General features: G+C 37.8%; 1 protein-coding gene across 5 annotated transcripts in view; it reads left to right on the top strand.

Moving 5' to 3' along the window:
* Positions 1-382: 382 nt before the first annotated feature.
* Positions 383-18,844, top strand: part of LOC149186590 (uncharacterized) — a 63,364-nt gene continuing 44,902 nt past the window's right edge. Inside the window, exons 1-3 of one of the 5 annotated variants that reach the window (XM_089411058.1) lie at positions 383-526; positions 846-1,049; positions 4,456-4,559. In XM_089411058.1, the coding sequence (XP_089267184.1) occupies positions 942-1,049; positions 4,456-4,559 (212 nt within the window). In that variant the 5' untranslated portion in view covers positions 383-526; positions 846-941. The other 4 variants (XM_089411057.1, XM_089411054.1, XM_089411056.1 and 1 more) reach the window with 4 other exon arrangements.

The raw sequence follows: 18,844 nt of genomic DNA, 5'->3' as shown, positions 1-18,844 counted from the left end.
CCATGGGGATATGTGTTGCTAAATAAGTAAGGAATCTTAGTGACAAGGAAGGGACTTCCAAAAAAAATGGAAAGCATAATGTGCGTTGAGAATGCGTGTTTAGTGGAGGATTAGCATTTAATATGACATCACTACAATGATGTAAGTAAAGTGCCATATTTAATGGAAAGCAAGCTCGCTCGCTCCATCACTCGAGGAGACACATCTTTCCATATACCCAAATAATTAAACCCTTGAATGGGAGACAAAAGAGCAAGAAAAAACACAAGAAAAAAACTCATGGCCGCAAAGGGTGGTTCTAAATTTGTCGATGTCCTCCACTTGCTCACCTGTCAAGTGCTTCTAAATATAATCTCGCAACCCCGTTTGGAATTAAATTAAAGAGTATTTATACAGAACACGAAATATTTTGACACATGGTAACCGCAAGCGGAACACCATAGACCAACTCTCACCATGTTAAGTGGCTACCTCACTCGTGTATAACTTCCGTTTGATCTGCTGCAACCGCAGTTAGGCAGACAAGGTGGGTTTTTCCAGGCCCGATCACAACTAACCCACATACAGGTTAGATGTTTTCTACTTTCCTAGATCTGATTGATTGCTGTTATGTTCTTTCGGTACCTCGGTGTGGTGGGTACTGTGATCTGAATATACTCGTTTCGTCTTTTTTTAAGATTCGTTTGTTTTCTTCTTTCTGAACTGCAAACAGAGCTTGTTTATGCCTGCAATATTGACTCCTTATTTTGGCATCCAGAGAACTTGGGTTCAATACCCAAGAAAAAAGGTTATTATTTTCACAATCCTGAAAGAGCTTGCTCTTCATTTTTTCTCCTTCTGGACAGCTGAAGATGAGGGAGTAGGAGTCGAGGCATTCTGCGGAGGTAAATTTGAGCAGAAGGCTTCGGGTATTGCGTAACTGTTGATTAAGTTTAGACAAGATGAAAGAAAAATTATCGAAGTCAACGAAGTCTCATCAACAGCATAATGGAGAGGTTCCTCCCTTTTCCTTTAACAAACTACTGGATCCAGAGGCTTCCTGGGATAAGGTAAACTACCCTTGCTTGGCCCCTTCTTTCTCTCTCCATAATTGAATAATATAAGTAAGTATCTATGTATGTATTTTGATTACTCAGGTAATGCATACTTGCCTGACCAAGCTCAACTGATCTGAATATTCACCTCTTGCCGTCATACCCACTTGATATCATGACATGAATTATTTCGCAATCCACTCACTAATTCAATCAGGTGTCATAGCCGTAGTGGCCCAAAGCCATGGGCGGATTTACTCTGATCAGACATGTTTATGATGCTTCCCTATCATATACATTGTCCCATGAATTAAGGGCCTTTTTGCACTGCCTGACGAGTGAGGATAATAAGTTTTGTAGAATATATCAGAGTAAAGGCGAATGACGTTTCTTGAAGTAGATCATGAAGTAGGTCAAGATACTGTCAAACACTGGAATTTCTATTCAAAGTTATTCGAATTCGGCATGGAACAGAATGTTGTGGAAACGCAAATAAATAAATGCATAACATTTTTAATTTATGAGCACTGCCCTATTCCGTATAAATGCATGGGTTGGTTATGATTTATGATAAATCAATCCATTGTTTTTAAAATTTCTCTGTATCCTCCCATCCGTGACAAGAAGCTTTTATGTATGTCATCTTATCTATTTTAAGTTGTTGCAATATCCACTGGGAAGATTATTGTTGTTCAGAACACTAGTTTAACCAGAATGATCCAACGTGTCGATTATTTCTTTAGCGGAACAGTGACATACTCTTATAGCACCCATACCAGAGAATACCAGAGTGTTTGTTACCTGTTGTTAATTTGTAAGTTTTCATGTCTCAGGCATACCGTGAGAAATTGGATATGATGAGATCTTATGCTTCTTGTAATATTTATCACGGTGAATATCTTAGCTTTCTATATACAATAGCTTTCTCTTATATGAATATCTCAGGACCTTGCCAATATTCCTCAATGTTCTTTCTTGAAAATAACACACAACATCCAAGATTCCAGACCACTATGATTCTGGTAGAGGCAAGGGGATAACCACGCCCTTGATAATAACAGGGAACAGCCTCATATCGTTGGCTACAATCTGTTGGATGTCTATAGAAAACAAAAGTATCCCAGTATATGATATATCACAAGAAAGGGATCTAAAAAAGAGGTCCAAGTCCACAGTCTAAAGTAAAAATCAGTGTTTATAACATTGGCATCAGCAATAAATCAGTGAGGTTTTGGAAAAAATCTTCTCGTAAACATCAGCTAAAAAATTGGCAAAAATCAACATACCATGGCAAACATTAAAAAATACAACATATATTTGTTTTTTTCAATATTTTAAAAATATAAAGCAGAAACATCCAATAAACACATTGGTACAAAAATATGGATATTGAATCCTTAACCCTGATAGCTGTGCAATCAAGGACGCAAAAGTGGAGAATCAAGGACTTTGGACTTATTTTTCTATTTTCATTGCTTTTCTTTTCTCTTGATATTCATTGGGAGGATCAACGAATTTGTAAAATTTATGATATAAAAATTGTTGATTAACATCATTTTTTTACCGTGCTCTACACTTAACAATATCGTATATAGTTTTATTTAGTTTCTTAACTCAATTACTCTTCAAGACTCCTAGCCAATGTTACATTTAATGCGATAATACCACCAAATCAAACAAGGTGATATTATCGCTTATATTTTGATAATTTCAGGTTTTAAAATTATCACAATAATTTCACTAATTATGACAATAGTTTGGAAACCAATGCCCTGTCTACATCAATATCACCTTAAAGCTGAAGTCAACTAACATGATGGCGAGACACGAAGGACACTGAAATACAAGTGTCTGACATAGGACATGGCGACCCAGGAAACAACACACGAAGGACAGGTTTATCTATACACACACATAACAAATTAGTGAATTACAAAAATGAAATATAGACAAAGATTCAAATTTCTTTAGAAATTAGAAACTAAAACATTTACAATTTTACATGATGATACAAATTCAATTATACAACTAGTGCATATAACCAATATATCACCAAGTGCAATCCATCTCTGAAACAAAAATACATCAACAAAGAAGCTCTAAATGGCCTCTAGAGTCCAAAAAAAATTAATGCCATAAGAAATAATTACCCATCATCAAAATCATTGCCTATATTGGGATCCTTATCATCAATATCATCCTCTAACCATTAAAATAAGATAGAAAAAGCTTCACATGTCAAATCGAGATTTTGTTTGAGTGACTGGTACATTTTTACTAGGGTCATGGCAGAGGAATTCAACAATGACTACCATCAACATTAAATGTTAGTCCCATACCCTCATACATGACCGAATCAAATGGAAACATTGCAATCCCCTAGAACCTAAAATCCTGAAAACTGTTAAGTCTGCTAGATTTTGAGTGGGATTTAAAACTCTAGTTTCTCCTTAAGAAATCCAAAGAAGTTGGAACCACACTCAAACATCTTGAAACAATTAATGGTAATGTTAAAAGCTTAAGGAAAAGTTCTTTCTACTTCAGAAATTTAACATTACCTTTAACTACATAGCATTAGTAAAGCCTGGACAAATCCACTTGCCCAACACTTAGAATCCCTTCTAATGCTGCATAATAACCCTCCACTCCAAATTGCTTCACATCTCCAACTTGTAGAGTGAAATGACAAAAAAGAAAGCATTATGACTCAACACTGCGATATTTTAGTAAACCACGTAAAAGAAACTGGAAAAAATCATGATTTTTTTGGGCCGACAAATCAGCTAGCCCAAAAAATTGTGATTTTTTGACACATTGCTGAAAAATCAGTGATATTAGCAACACTGGTTAAAACAACCAGTATAAATTCAAGGCCTTAATGTGCAGTCTAGATGATAGTCCTGAAGTAGAGTTTAAATTTGAAACTGAAAACTATTTAAAAGATCAATGAAAATCTGGGGTCTCCACATTTGGTGGCTCTGTACGCGTGCTACAGGTGTTTTGACAATTTCTGTGCCCCAACCACCTGCTTTGCTCACCAGGCCAAAGTTGCCCATCATCAAGGTAAAGTGTAAATCGATGTTTTGGACCAGGCCAATGTGGTCCACAATTTATCCTAATGATGGACTGCATTGGTCTGGTCTGAAACATCAATTAAAAAATAGATGCATTTTTCCTGAAAGAACCTTCATACAACAAAAATCATATTTAAATGGGAATTGGATATATTCACGACGTAGATTGTATTTCAGAACTTACATATACTAGCATGTTCCAGTAAGTGAATATGGTAAAATTTTAATTATTTGAACTTTCATTTAGGCTATGATGATTACTTTCTTAATGTAGTTGCCACTGCTCATTCATTATTTTCTTTGGTTGATATTACCTTCATAAATACCTTGTTTATTTGACTTTTCAGGACCAACTAGGAGATGTATTACACTGGATTCGACAAGCTGTTGCACTTATATGTGGTCTATTGTGGGGTGCTATTCCCTTGGTTGGTGCTATTTGGATTGTTCTGTAAGTACTTAATACATATTCGTGTTACTTTGAACCACAATCTTTCACTAATAAAAGCTTTGCGTCTGATCTGAGGAATGGTTCCTTTTATGTCTCCTTATTAATCTGTCATCTGAAAAATTTCTCCCCAATATAAGACCACTGATGGGTTAACAGGCTAGAAACTGATTGTGTAGTATAGTGTCTCATCTAATGTTATTCTCAGAATGATTGTAATAAACTACAAATTACTTTGATAGATCTGTCTCTAAGGAGCAATAAACAGATGTTGATAGGAAGGGAAATTCAAGTTGTGCTTGAATTGGTACAGTCTAAATAAGAGATCAGCTAGAGTATTCAGGTTCTTAACTTCTACCAAATGCTAATGACACAGAATGACCATTCTGTTTGTTTTTCTCCAAAATAAAAAAGATGATTGAGTGGATCACAGCTTCTCTAATGACCTCTTGTATGTTAATTACGATTAATGTAAGAGAAATTTATATTAGACGGCAAGGGGCACAAATTTCTCCACTGTCTCCTTTTTTTATATATGATAGAATCAGATATAAATATCAGAGGCTTTGGTTCCAATAGTCAGGGTTTCTTACAATGAAGTTTAAGAATTGCTTTCATTCTCGAAATTCAAAACTATCCTACTTTTAAAAGCAATCTGAAAAGGTCCACTTGACCTATATTGAAGAGCACTAGTGTTAGAATATTTAATGCCCATTCCATAGGCGTCTTTGAGGTAAAAATAGGGGCGTGGTTCAATTTAGAAGTATGCTTATGCAAGGAAAGATAAGTGCTATTGAAGATAGGACAGACTATTTGGTTTGGGGAAATGCTGAAGATCTATCTTTATCTCCCATGACATATACAATTTTGTATGTTATAAATATGTATCTCGCACAATGGAATATCATTTAATTGAAGTGATATTTTTCCTTTTCTCGTGTCTCTTGTCTTGTGCATATGTGCTCTGTTAAACTAACATTAATCAAAGGAGTCGTCAAATTTATGAGTTTTCGAGGAGTTTCTGTTTTATGGGGAATGCAGACCACGAATTGAAGTTTTGAAACTTTTGCCCAAAACAATGAATCAAAAACACCTTTATTTAGAGAAATGATTCAGAGGAGGTACTTCTAATTCACAAGCACCTCTAGTTCATAGCAGTGATTGAAGCATTTTCTCCTGTAGAATTGTCCCATCTCTGGGGCACCATTATAGTGGAGAAGAGACATTGACAAAGAGAGACACTGAAAAGATTGACAATTGAGTGCCTTCCAGAGAAGCTGGAAACTCACTTGTTAAGGAAATATGAGATATGGGACTTGAAACCTGAGAAAGCAATCGGAATTTTGGTGTGCCAAGTTTTAATAGATAGGTCGCCATTGCTCAATGCTTTATGTTCTCAAGCAAAAGAAAATGCCCACAAGGTGTGATGTTCTTACTCAGAAAGACGCAATCTCAATGCTGCTTTTCAAACGGAAGGAAAAATATTTTTTTCTTAAGACTAAAAGTGTGTTATGTTAAAAAGGAATACTTTGTTTACAAGGCACATTCTATTGTGAATAAAAAAATTGTAATAAGATGTTTTTTTCAAAAGAGGGTTTAGAAAGGGTTTCATAAAGGCCATTTTTTTCAACGAAATGCACATCATGGGGAAACTCACTGGGTACTTCCTCTCATTCTGAGGATGGTACCTAGGGTAAACCAGCTGGTTGTCATTTTGGTAACCTAACTTGGTGGGGATATACAGTAAGGCCCACAATATTCCTACAATATAGAGACAGCCAACTGGGGAATATGACCCCATGACCTCCTGCTTGTAGTTCACAGCGCCCACAATATTCATAGGGGCAGCCAGCTGGGGAATATGACCCCATGACCTCCGCTGTGTAATTCACAATGCTCAACCACATTAGCTAACCCACTAGGCCATAAAGTATTTTCTTATAAAGTGAAGGTTTATTTTAAGTGATTTCAAACAATGTTAAGAAAGACTAATTTACAGTTTTAGGAAGGGTCTCTGCAAGGACACAAGTTATAGGAGTTTTAAGAATCATTGTCATGGTTGAACTTGTCAAGGAACGATTATTATTGCTAGACACAATTTGTGGTGTTATGTACCAAATGCTCAAAATAGCATAACAAACCAGGTTACCAGAGTAAGCACAATGTACCCAAGATGTGAACAAGGAGAAAAACTCCCATAGAGATAATAGAGAAGAGTTACATAGTAACTCCTTAAAGAATAGGAGAACCTCCCCCAAATAACCCAAGTACAACCATAAACAAATCATATGTTCATGTTTCCAGAATGATTATCTATTTGTCTATCTATATCTATACACACACACACACACCCTCTTATTCTCACTCATTGCACATGTGAACCCTTTATTAGGCCATTCCCTATTACATATACATTTAACCCTATATAAGCCCACCTTGGGGCCATATCCCAAGGTGGACATGTGTGGGGTTAAAAGTAGGCATACACGGGGTTAAATATATATGTGTTAGGATAAAAATAAGGGTTGGCCATACCCTAAGGTGGGTATATATGGGTTTAAATATCTATGTAATAGGGTAAATTTATATGTAATAAGGGTTGGCTTAATGAAGGGTCCATGTGTGCAATGAATGAGAATAGGTACATGTAGAGCTCAATATAATCATTATGGAGATATGAACATATGATTTTGTTATGTGGTTGTACTTTGATTACCCGGGGGTGTTCTCCTATTTTTTAAGAAGTTAATTATATAACTCATCTCTATGGCCTCTTTGGGACTCGGGAGTTGTGTACCATGATCACATCTTGTTTTTGTTGTGTGAACTCTGGTTTATATGCTATTTTAGGCATTTGGTACATGAATATGATGGGAAGAGCTATATTTTTTTGTAAGCTATGGTAGTACCTTCCTTTTTTATTTATAAAAAAAAGTTTGTTCCATATACAGCAGTTTGGTGGCCTCAACTTGCCCATATGGGAAACCAAGTCTGTTGGCCACCTGAGTCTGTTATATGCCATCCAATAACAAAATTTAATCAGTCTTTCAATCCAAGCTAAGTAAACTGCACATCTAAAAACACTAATCATGTTCCGAACTAACATAAAACACTTGAAAAGAAAATGCTAGCCGCAAAATGATCAAACTGGAAAGTACAAAAAAACTAATCCTTTCGGTCAGATTCCACATTAGTTGGTGCTGCCACCGAGTCGCCTGGTGCTGGAGACAGCTTCATCAACCGTTGCTGGATCTCATCCAGCTTACTGTCTTGCATAATCATGATAATTTGCAGGTTTTTCATGTCCTTTTTGATATTGGGCATACCTTGGGCTATTTTTGCCATTTCTCCCGCCACCTGCTCCAGAGCCCTGGCTAGTAAGTGCTTCAAAACCTAGTACACATGCAGGGCTTGCCTGTAAAGCGTCATCCTGCCTCTGGTGTGCCATTGGTCGGGGATAATATCCCCCCATTCCTCCATCTTTGGCTCAAAATCCTCTTCCATGACGCTGTCTTCCATCTCCTGTATTAGTTGACGAATGTCAGCGTCCGCCCCTTCTCTATAAGTGCGAGCGGCTTCTTGGACAACCGTCCTGATAGATTTCCTGCCTCGCCTCTGACTTGCTGGTGTCGAGGTTGTTGGATCGCTTCTACCCGGCTGGCTTTGACGCCCTCTGCCTCCATGACCCCTGCCTCTACCCAGGCGAGCCATCTTTTCCTTTACTGCCTCCTGCTTACAATTATCAACAACGAAAGTTAGCTTTCTAGGAGCTACTATCTTCCCATAAGTCAGCATGTCCTTGTCGCTTAGTCTTCCTTCCCCACTCCATCCTCCCTCGTTATTTTGGAGAATCGATTGTCTCTTCCCCCCTGGACTAAGGGAGATGGGCAAGCCCTCTATCATCCTGTCCTCCACATGGATTGCATTCTTAGTTTTCTCGGGCTGAGATGGGAAGAGCTATTTTGTTTAGGAATTCAAAGTTAAAAATATTCTAGTAGTAAGAAAACCATGGATTGTTATTAATGGAAATGAAAAGAGATCTACGAGTGATGTGGATAAACTATTAAGCCTATGAGGATAGATATAGGGAAGCTCTTGTATGGAATATATAATACCCGATCACAACAATAATGTACGCATGGGCGTGGGCAGAGAAATTATATAAGATAATTTTATCTATGTCTACAGTTGACCAAAAGAATAGGTCAATAGGACTAGATAATACAACCAGTGGCAAATAGTGGGAGTGCCATGGCTACTCCTAAAAACTAAAAGATAAAGAGATAAAAGTGAAAATAACAGAGAATAAGGAAGGGTGACCCAAGAGGGCAGACTCTAGAAAAAAGAGAGAGACACTAAACCGAATGCATGTAGAGGAATGGGCAGAAACATCTTTGTCTTCATTAATCACCATGAGGGAGGTCATAATTTTTGAGATAGTAAGAGAATAGAGGGGATGGAATGGAACCAAAACAAGCCCAAAATCCTGTAGTAAACAACGAGAAAACAAACACTAGGGCAGCGCAAGTTTTGAAGAAACATCAACCAATAGAGTGAAATCCTAGTGAGAGAAAGTAACCATGATTAAGTACGCTAGAGAGATAAACCCATGCACAAGAGAGAGTAAACACTCATGAAAACCGATGATTGATGCTTGTAGGCTAAAGAATAATTAAGAAGATGATAAGATGATGAAATACAAATGATGAGAGTTTTGGTGTATATATACACAACTCAAGTAAGGCGCTACCCCCAAGAGAGGTTAAGAGTCTACATCAAAATGGCTAAGTCAACCTTAACTAGAACCTTGTATCATATTGAATAATTACAATTAATGCCTAACTGAATGCATTTTGACACACTAAGTTGATTGTAGTCAAATGTGGGGATTACATGATTCTCAACACCCCTGATGAATCAAACATAGCGCTACAAAGAGAAATGATGAAATACAAATGGAGAGTGGCTTTATGGATACCCAGCTCAATAACAGGCTGCTGTAACCGGAATACAAATGAGAGTGGGTTAATGAACAGCCAACTCAATACAAGGTCAATCATGGATGAAAATGAAGATTGCACTCCTTCCTTCAATATCCCTTCTTAATTTGAACAGGGGGCTATGGATAGAAGGCATTCCATCACAATCCATATCCCTCCTTAATGTTGAATCAGAGCCAAATAGATAGTCCCACAACTTGGTGAAGATGGCTTTTGGCAGAGGTATAAATGAATAGCCATTGTAATATTCATCTATAAAAGAAGTGGGAACAAATCTTATGGGCTCCTGAGTAAAAAGTTAAAACTATATCAAAGAAGCTGAAGTACTTAGTTCCTCCCACTAGAACAAGTGGTCACAGAATCACAAAAATCACTATGAACCAGTCACCAAGAATTGAGTTTTGCATCACAATATACTAATCCATCCACTATTGCTAGGTTATGGTTTAATAGCTGACCTAGTCAACATTATTTTATTTTATTTTTGGTGGCGAAGGTTGATGTAGGCATTTATGTGGGCCTTAACACCCTTATGGGGGAAGGTACCCCACCTGCTAAAGTTTTGTATATATACACCTTATGAGCCTTTTTATCATCATTTTGAATTTTTATTAATTGATTCTTTTGTCTAAGGGCTGCACCTTATCACTTGTTCTCTTTTTCATGGGTTCAATTCTCTTCATGTTATATTTCTGTTCAAGGTTTATGCTAGATTAGGGTTTGTTGAAATGTTCACAATAGATCCATGATTCCCTTATCATCCCAACATGGCATTAAAGCTAGTGTGGACTCTTTCTTCTCTATCCAATGCTTTTATAGAGCTGTTTGAGGCTAAAACTAGTGTTTTCAGCACTCTTTTTGGGACAACTGGGTTCTAGTTTTTTTTTTAAATCCTCTGTTTGAGCTTGAAACTAGTGTTTTCAACACTCTTTTTGGGACAACTGAGTTTTAGAGTTTTTTTTAACCCTCTTCTTCACCAGCACTCTTCTTCTTTGACAGTTTTTGGTATTTTCAGCGGATTCAAGGTTTTTTTTTGCAGTTTTGTGCCCTTTTTAGGGTAGTCCCTCCTTGTTTCTCTTTTGTTTAGCCAAAGACTGCAGTTTTTAGGGCTATTACGGTTTTTTTACCCCTGTTACAAGACAACAGTTTTTTGTAAGGAATTTTTACCCTCTCCACTATCACAACCCTCCTCTTTTTGGTGTGTTTTGATTTTCCTAGGTTTTTTTTTACAGATTGGTTCGCTTCTAAGTTAGTCCCCCAAAAATTTACTGCTGTTTCTGTAACAACATTGGTATTATGTGGTTTTCACCTGTTTTTGAGGGTTATTTTACTTTAAGACTTTTGCTGATGGCATTATATCTTGGAATTGTGAGTAAGGATTTCTTCTTTAGAGCCTCTAAGGGGGTCCACTCTCATATTTGATTTAGAGGATTGCTTAGTGGCATAATTTTCTGTGTTATTCAGTTGATCTGTGAGCCTATTGACTAGTGGCATCTGCCCTAAGGGTTGTGGAACTAGGATTTTTAAATCATCTCGTATTGTAGGGTTTCAACCCTTCTTGGCCCCTTCAACTAGTTTTCTTGAGGTCTTCATGAAGACTTTCTTTTGCTCCACCAGATGGATTGTTTTCTAATAGACATATGGCAGTGTACTTTGCAGATTAGGCTGTAACAGATTCATAAGATAATATTTTTGGTGTTGACTACACCTTAGTTGGAGAGATCGTTTGTATTCTATGGGTTGGTACCTTTCTATTGGATGCTATGATTGGTGATGTGAGACTTAACATATGGTGGTGCTAAATAGTGACTTTAACAAGACTATGGTTGCTTGTTTGCAAAGGGAGACCCCTCTTAGCTCCTTTGATGCAGTTTCCACTCAGGTCTACAAGATCTGCCCCACTCTATTTTTTTGATGATTCTACGAATGATTCTTAGATCTTTTAGTGGATCAACTTGATTGTGTGGATCTGTCTTCCACACTACACTGTTTGTCCTTATTGGATATACTAGGATCATTTGATGTTTCACATGGATCTTGTCTTCCCCACTGTGATCTTGGTTTCTCTTGGATGTACTTTTAGTGGTGGTAGTTGTTATTGTGCTTCTTGGTGCTTCTTTAGTTGATCGACATACTTCAATGGCTCTTTTTTTAGAGTTCTGCCAGAAGGCACCTTTACTAAGTTGTGGAATAGTGTTGGTATGGCCCATGGGTACTATGTTGTTTAAAGGAGGTTCTATTTTTCGATTGTCATTATTCAACATTAACAAGGGAAGGTGTGATCTAATGTTTTCTCTTCTTGGCCACTTGACCATCATTAGGGAGGATGTTGCGCATAGGGCCGAACAGTGAACTTATGTTGAGATGGTTATTCATCAACCTTCTTGCTTCTTCTCTTCTATATTTTGGCCATGGCCACTCTTTGTGAGGAGTGGGTACTTATAATTCCACTCTCATCTTTTATATACAACTTGAGTGGGCCTAATGGTTAAGAGCATGTGTTTTCTCCTAAGAGGTCACAGGTTCAAAACCAAGGGGGGGTAGAGTATGTATGCCTTCGTAGACTTAGCAGTCAAATCACTGTGCGGAGGTGGGTCCTTTGTCCCACAAACAAGGGGTTCTGATACACCAATGTGGTGTCTGGCTTGGCCGTGACCTTAAAATTGGATAATAATATAATAATAATAATTTGAGCTTCCTTTTGAGCTACACTCTCTTAGGTGCATTAGTGTGGGTATTTAGTATTTACAATTTTACACACATACTCTTGTTGTATTTGAGCTCTCGCATTTGTGTTCAAGCTCCTAGAATGTATTTGAGCTTCTTTCTTAGTTGTGCTCTCTCAAGTGTATCTGTGCTGTGTATTCACATTCTCACACCTTATCGTATTTGATCTTTATTAGCTATGTTTGAACTATTTCAAATAAATGGAGTTGGTCTTCCCACTCTCATTTCAACAATGGCTGAACTTATTAAACATGGGTACTCCCACTTTTCTCTTTTATAGGATGTTCCTTTCAATGCTTCTTTAGATGGGCATATCATAGGCACTATTTTTCCAGGGGATGTGCAATACGGCTGCGATGTATATTCTAGCCCCCCCCCCATTGGATGAGTAGGTCAGTGAGATGAATAGTTTAAGGATGTTTCGTCCATCATGTCTTTATTGGCTGCGCAATTTAGTATTGCAATATTCCAAGTAATGAGCAGATTAGTGGCAGCATTCATCTAGTAGATTATTGGGTCCACCATTATATTGAGTTGGGTCATCACAAACCCACTCTCTCTTCTTCTAGCTACGACTGACACTACATCGAGGTGGGTATGCCCACTCATTTTTGTACCTTCTCTCTTGTCATACCTTGATTTTGATCCCATGTGAGCTTAAATAAATGATCATATATGTAAATGATGTAAATATGTATGGATTCCTAGTGCTTGTAAATGATGTAAATATACTTCTATGGCTCATGTGGTAAGCTTGCCACAATGAATTCAAGCTATGTAAATGTTAATGTAGAAAAATTTAATGACCTGCACCCTTGACCCAGCTTACAATTTTGCATATGTTTGTTTAGGCCCAACCCAATTGTTTTGTCATGCTGATATAAATTATACATGCATTTATTGCAAACTTAAAGAGTGCATCTACACTAATTCACTTTCTTAACAACTGATAATTAAAGCACATTAAACACATTTGCACCAGCTTACAATTTTGCATATGTTTGTTTAGGCCCAACCCACATGTTTTGTCATGCTGATATAAATTATACATGCATTTATTGCAAACTTAAAGAGTGCATCTACACTTTTTCACTTTCTTAACAACTGATAATTAAAAGCACATTAAACACATTTGTACTTTCCTTGAAGAAGCATCTCTGAGGTTCTTTTGCACTGATTTTTTGGACTGATATTTGTACCCATAGTCTGCTCTCCTTCAGTGAAAAACACGACCTCTTATCAACTCCTTGGCTGGAAATAAACCACTAAACAGGCAACACTTCAGCCTTGAAAACCAGGTTCTTCTCAACTGAAACAAATGCTTTCAACACACCTGTTTCCTGTCTAAGCTTATGCTGCTCCATGCTGAGGTAAAGCGCTGGCAATCTGGATTCTGGCCTGTGTACCTAGGGATTTCGACCTAGGTTTCTCCTGAAGATAGGGCCAGAACTCGGGCTGTATAGAGACTTAAACCTTGGCCTGTAATATAGCCTTGTGACCAATGTTGCACTAATCGTTATCAGGATAATATCGGCGCGAGGAAAAAATTCGTAATAATCGGGAAAAAATCATTTGGTACAAAAATATTCGTTTTTTTTCAATTTTGTAAGTATCTAAACCATCTACAACATAAAATAAATACATTGACACATAAATATGATAAAAGAACTGATATATAAGATGTTTAATATCATTTCTAGTGCTAAAATCACACATAACAGTGAATCATGTCTTGAATAGTAAGTCCTGACTCCTGAGTCCCAACTCAGCCTCAAAATATCAACAAAAAAAAATATAATAATGTATCTCATGAGTCATAATGTCATATACAATGAAATGAACAAAATAACTAAAGTCTAATACTATTTTTTTCCTCTGCCCCCCTTGCGAGAAAATGCCATAGCTTTTCCTTTCCCTTTAGATGTAGATGATGGTGCTGGTGGAGTTGGCAGTGGAGTCTGCTGTGCTCTAGAAGCTGAAGAACTAGGAGTAGGAGCTATAGGAGGTAGACCATGTCCTCTACTGGTGGTAGGGGTAGCTCGGGCAGGTGGTGTCACCTCCTCCTCTTGTGCCTCGGCCTCCTCCTCCTCCTCCTCCACTACATCCTGCATTAACCAATCATTATCAGACTCCATGAGAGGCCTCTCGGCCTCAACCCTCCATGCAGCAGTGGTGTCAATCCCATCCAATGAGATGGCCTCCATATCAGGTGTCCTCTCAAGTTGCCTCACCCACAATCGAAGATTGTAGTAGACGTAGACCATGTCATTAAGTCGCTGGGACTCCAACCTATACAAAGATCATGAAATAATAATTAATAATTATAAAAAAATATTGTTTAATGAATTCAAAAATTTATTTGGAAATTTGCAATATTTTAAATTTTTAAGTGTTAACCTGTTGCGCTTCTTGTTGTGTATTTTTTCAAATACACTCCAGTTGCGTTCACATCCTGAGGAGCTACATGTTTGGCTGAGGATTCGAATGGCAAGCTTTTGCAAAAGGGGTACCCTGGCACCATACATTCTCCACCATGCATCTACAACAAAATTACAAATAAAATTTTAAATGAACATAAGAAAAAAAATGGAACTTGAAGAGACAATGAAATTTGAAACAAAGTTACAAACTAAAAAATACCTGGCATTTTAATCGTCCTATCAGTCACAGCCATGTCAAAGCCAAATGTGCCACCTGCCATCCTATATGTCTCAATTTCTTTAGAGATCTCTGTACGTTCTGCTGGAGATCACACCATCTTCTGGACACAGGATAAGAATCAATCCATGATCTCAGCATCAAATACAAACCCACATGCGTAAGAAAATGCGTGGTTCAGGAAAATCCCAGCAGCATGAATGGGACGATGGAGTGTGTTGTTCCATCGCTCATCAATCACTCCCCATAGAAGGAGTTGTCTCTGAAACCCCTCATCTCCCTTATCATCATAGTAGGCCCGAATGGCTTCTTTGGCCCTCTCCATAGCCTCATACAAATAGCCCATTGCGGGCTTCTCACCATCAACTAACCGAAGAATCTTTACCAAAGGTTCAGTAACGGCGCACATCTCCTGCACTCCCGCCCAGAGGTCTTCCTGGTATGAAACTAGTGTGCATACGACCTCTCCCTCTGGTTTGCAGCTCATTGGCAAAGCACGCCACTCCTCTGAAAGAAACATTCTCTTCACATCCCACATAGAATTCAAGAGGGATAGAAGAGATATGAAACTGGTGGCAAACCATATAATGGCGGGGCGCACTAACTCTTTGTTGTTGGTGAATCTTCTCATCAAGCTAAGCACAGATGTATGGTTATATATAAATTTTGTAATGCTTTTGGATGACTCAACAATATCTTTGACAAAGGGAATTTTCCCTATGTCCTCCAACATCAAATCAATACAGTGTGCAACATAAGGTGTCTGAAATAAAGTAGGATGCCTGTCCATAAGCATCCTGCCAGCAGCAACATAATTTGCAGCATTGTCCGTTTTGACTTGAACAACATTTTCTGCACCCACCTCCAAAATAAGCACATCTAGCAAATCACATAAAGTTCTTGCATCTTTGATTTGTGCAAATGCATCAACAGATTTGATAAACATAGTCCTCTTGGGACAACTAACCAAGAAGTTTATAAGGGTTCTCCCCTTTTGGTCAGTCCAACCATCTAACATCATAGTGCATCCTGTTTGTGCCCATGATGCCCTAAAATCCTCCAATCTTTTGGTGCAGTTAAGCTTTTCATTTTGAAGAATCTTGCCTCTCATGTCATGATAAGAAGGGATTTTGTACCTTGGGCCAATAGTTGCAATAGCATCAAGAGCAGGTTGGAAAAATGGATTATTCCTTACAATGCTGAAAGGAATATCACTTCAAAGGAGAAATTTTGCCAGCAACTTGTCAGTTTGTTCTTTCTCAGTTTTTTTTAGCATTGAAATCGCTGTGAGCCAGGTGTGGTTCGAGGAACAAAAAATGATGAGGCAGCTACCAGATTGATTGATGCTGCAGTAGAACCAATGTTTTTAAAACCGGAACCGGTGACCGGACCGGTCCACCTAATGAACCGGTCTAACCGGGACTGGTTTGGTCTAAACGAACCGGTTTTAAAAAAAACATTAAATAATTAATTTTTAATGAAACAAAACTATTTTTAAGATGTAAAACCATGATTCCAAGCCAATAGAGACAAAATATGCAAAGTTTGCTCATTTATATACCATGTAAAGGTGAATATATCAAAATGGCACCGAGTGCAATACATATCATTGACAAAATAGCAAAATACATAAGAAATGAGGCTCTAAATGGCCTATAAAGTCCAAAAACAATGGTGCAAGCTATGAGGCCATTGGCCTACAGTCCTTCCAATTTCACAAGTTCCTTTTTCACACCCAAATCTCAAAACCCTAGAGCCTTTGCTCATGTGATGAAGTCCATCACTGCTTCCAAATCACTGTAGCAACATTTTGTGCAAATAATGATCTTCATTATTCAGGCCTTAGCATTAGATTTCAGAACCTAAGTGTTCATAGTAGTAAATGCATATGGCATCAATCTTCAATTCAACATGTCCTTTATGTCTTTGGCCTGCTGCAAAAGATTTGACCTGTTCAAGGGAGGACCTTTGATTTCTCAAGTTTCAACTGAAGAAGTACTTGGTCTCATTTCCACTGTGATAGAACTCCCTTTACCACAATGTGCTTTCTCCAAAGGCATGCTAGTGAAAGTGATCCATTTTCTATTTCAAGGGTGAGCATCACAGATACAGTTCTTCAAATACCCATCAGTAATCATATGCAATGCAAGATTCACAGTATAATATTTCCACACTTCAGTCTTTCAGTATATGAGTAAAGATCTCACATTTCTTATATGTGGCTATGACTTGCTTTGAGCCACAATCCATATTGTACTTCTTGTCATTTCTTCTTGCTTTAGCACTATTTCATTTGGCATGATTGAAGACTATTCATCGTTGTCCTTAAGGATTTAAGGATACCTTACAGTCCCTGATTAATCTATAATGAGTCTTCAAGTTCAAACTTCAAGATATACTGAGACCAATAGTTCTGATTTTCTGCAGACCTATACCGGTCCACGGACAGTCTACAAGAATGAAAAATCACTGATAGCAAATTCAGTGATTGCTTCATATGTTTTACTTTGCAGACACATACTGTTGATGTAGATCAGGCCTCATATTCATCATAGAACTGTAGATCAATCCTTCTTAGACAATGTAAATTGTATCATCCAGAATACTCATATAGGGTCCATGAAACACTTACGAGATATTAGTCCAAACTGTGACATCAACCCAAACTCTTATTTAATGTATAATGTCTCACAAAGGATGACTTGTTCACAATGCGCTTGTCTTCAGACAGAAATCCTTTCAAGCATCTTTTGGATGTTATCTCCAAGGTGATACTAGCTTGGCTTCTGAAAATGCTTTCAAATTTCAGACTTTGTAGCAATTGTTTTTCTTCATAGATATTTCATTGTGGAGTGATTTAAAACTAAAAGGTATAGTCCTTTAGCTGCTGGCTTTTGTATCTGAGCCTTAGAATGATAGTGTTAGTACACCTTTCAGACTTCATTGTAATTCTGATCTCTGGCTTCCTGGTTCTCATTATTGTACATGAAAGACAAGGATTTAGCTTGCTTGTCTTCAGACTGAGATCTTCTTTTGGCTGCTTCCTCCACAGAGACACCAGCTCAGCTCCTCGGCTTTGTGTTCACAGATCTCATCACCTTTTTGCTGGCATGACTTCAAACTTCAAGGTGGCATTAGATCAACTTCTCAATGAATTAAAGACTTGGCTTCTTCAGTCACCAGTGGTATTTTATATGATCAGTAAACTGTTTCGGAAGAGCATGCCTAAAACCGGCCGGTTCCGTCCTACACCGGCCGGTTTTTCACCGGTTAGGGCAAAAACTGGGCGAAGGGGGCCTTCCAACCGGGTTTTTTGGCCGGTCTAGACCGACGGCCTTGCTAACCGGCCGGTTAGACCGGTAACTGGTTTTTTAAAACGGTTTTGAAAACTATGAGTAGAACCAGTGGCACTTGCTTGTTCAGCTGACTTTTTTAGTTGCCTCTTCATTTCTTCTTTGGCCTCTCTATTGTGGTCTAAAGTTTCCAATGCTTTCATGGCTCTTTGGATGAGTTCAAGATTTGTATTTTTGCAAGGCCCTACATCAAATCCAAGGATTTTTGCAAGGTGATACTTCAATTTGTACACCCCCCCGGACATATGGTGCCCACACAACTTGCAAGTCAAGTTTAGTTTATCATTCAGAGCATTAGGTTCACCAAATTCCCAGAAAGGGTCCAATTTCCTTGGCATGTTTGATTTTGAACTTTGAAGTTGAAAACTTGAATGGTGTTTCGGTGAACCTATGGGAAAATAAGGATTACAATTTAATATTTACAAGTTACAAACTTACAATTTAGTATTTAATATTTACATTTTACAAAAACTAAAAAAAATTACATATAATTTAAGAAACCCCATTCCAAACCCAACAAAAAAAAACTAAAAAAACAATACATTGGACA

Source organism: Pinus tabuliformis, chromosome 3_1, assembly GCF_031772625.1.
Source record: "Pinus tabuliformis cultivar Carrire ecotype Pingquan chromosome 3_1, CPIR1, whole genome shotgun sequence".
Classification (NCBI taxonomy): domain Eukaryota; kingdom Viridiplantae; phylum Streptophyta; class Pinopsida; order Pinales; family Pinaceae; genus Pinus; species Pinus tabuliformis.
The sequence above is the reverse complement of the archived record's forward strand: the minus strand, read 5'-3'. Positions and strand labels throughout refer to the sequence as shown.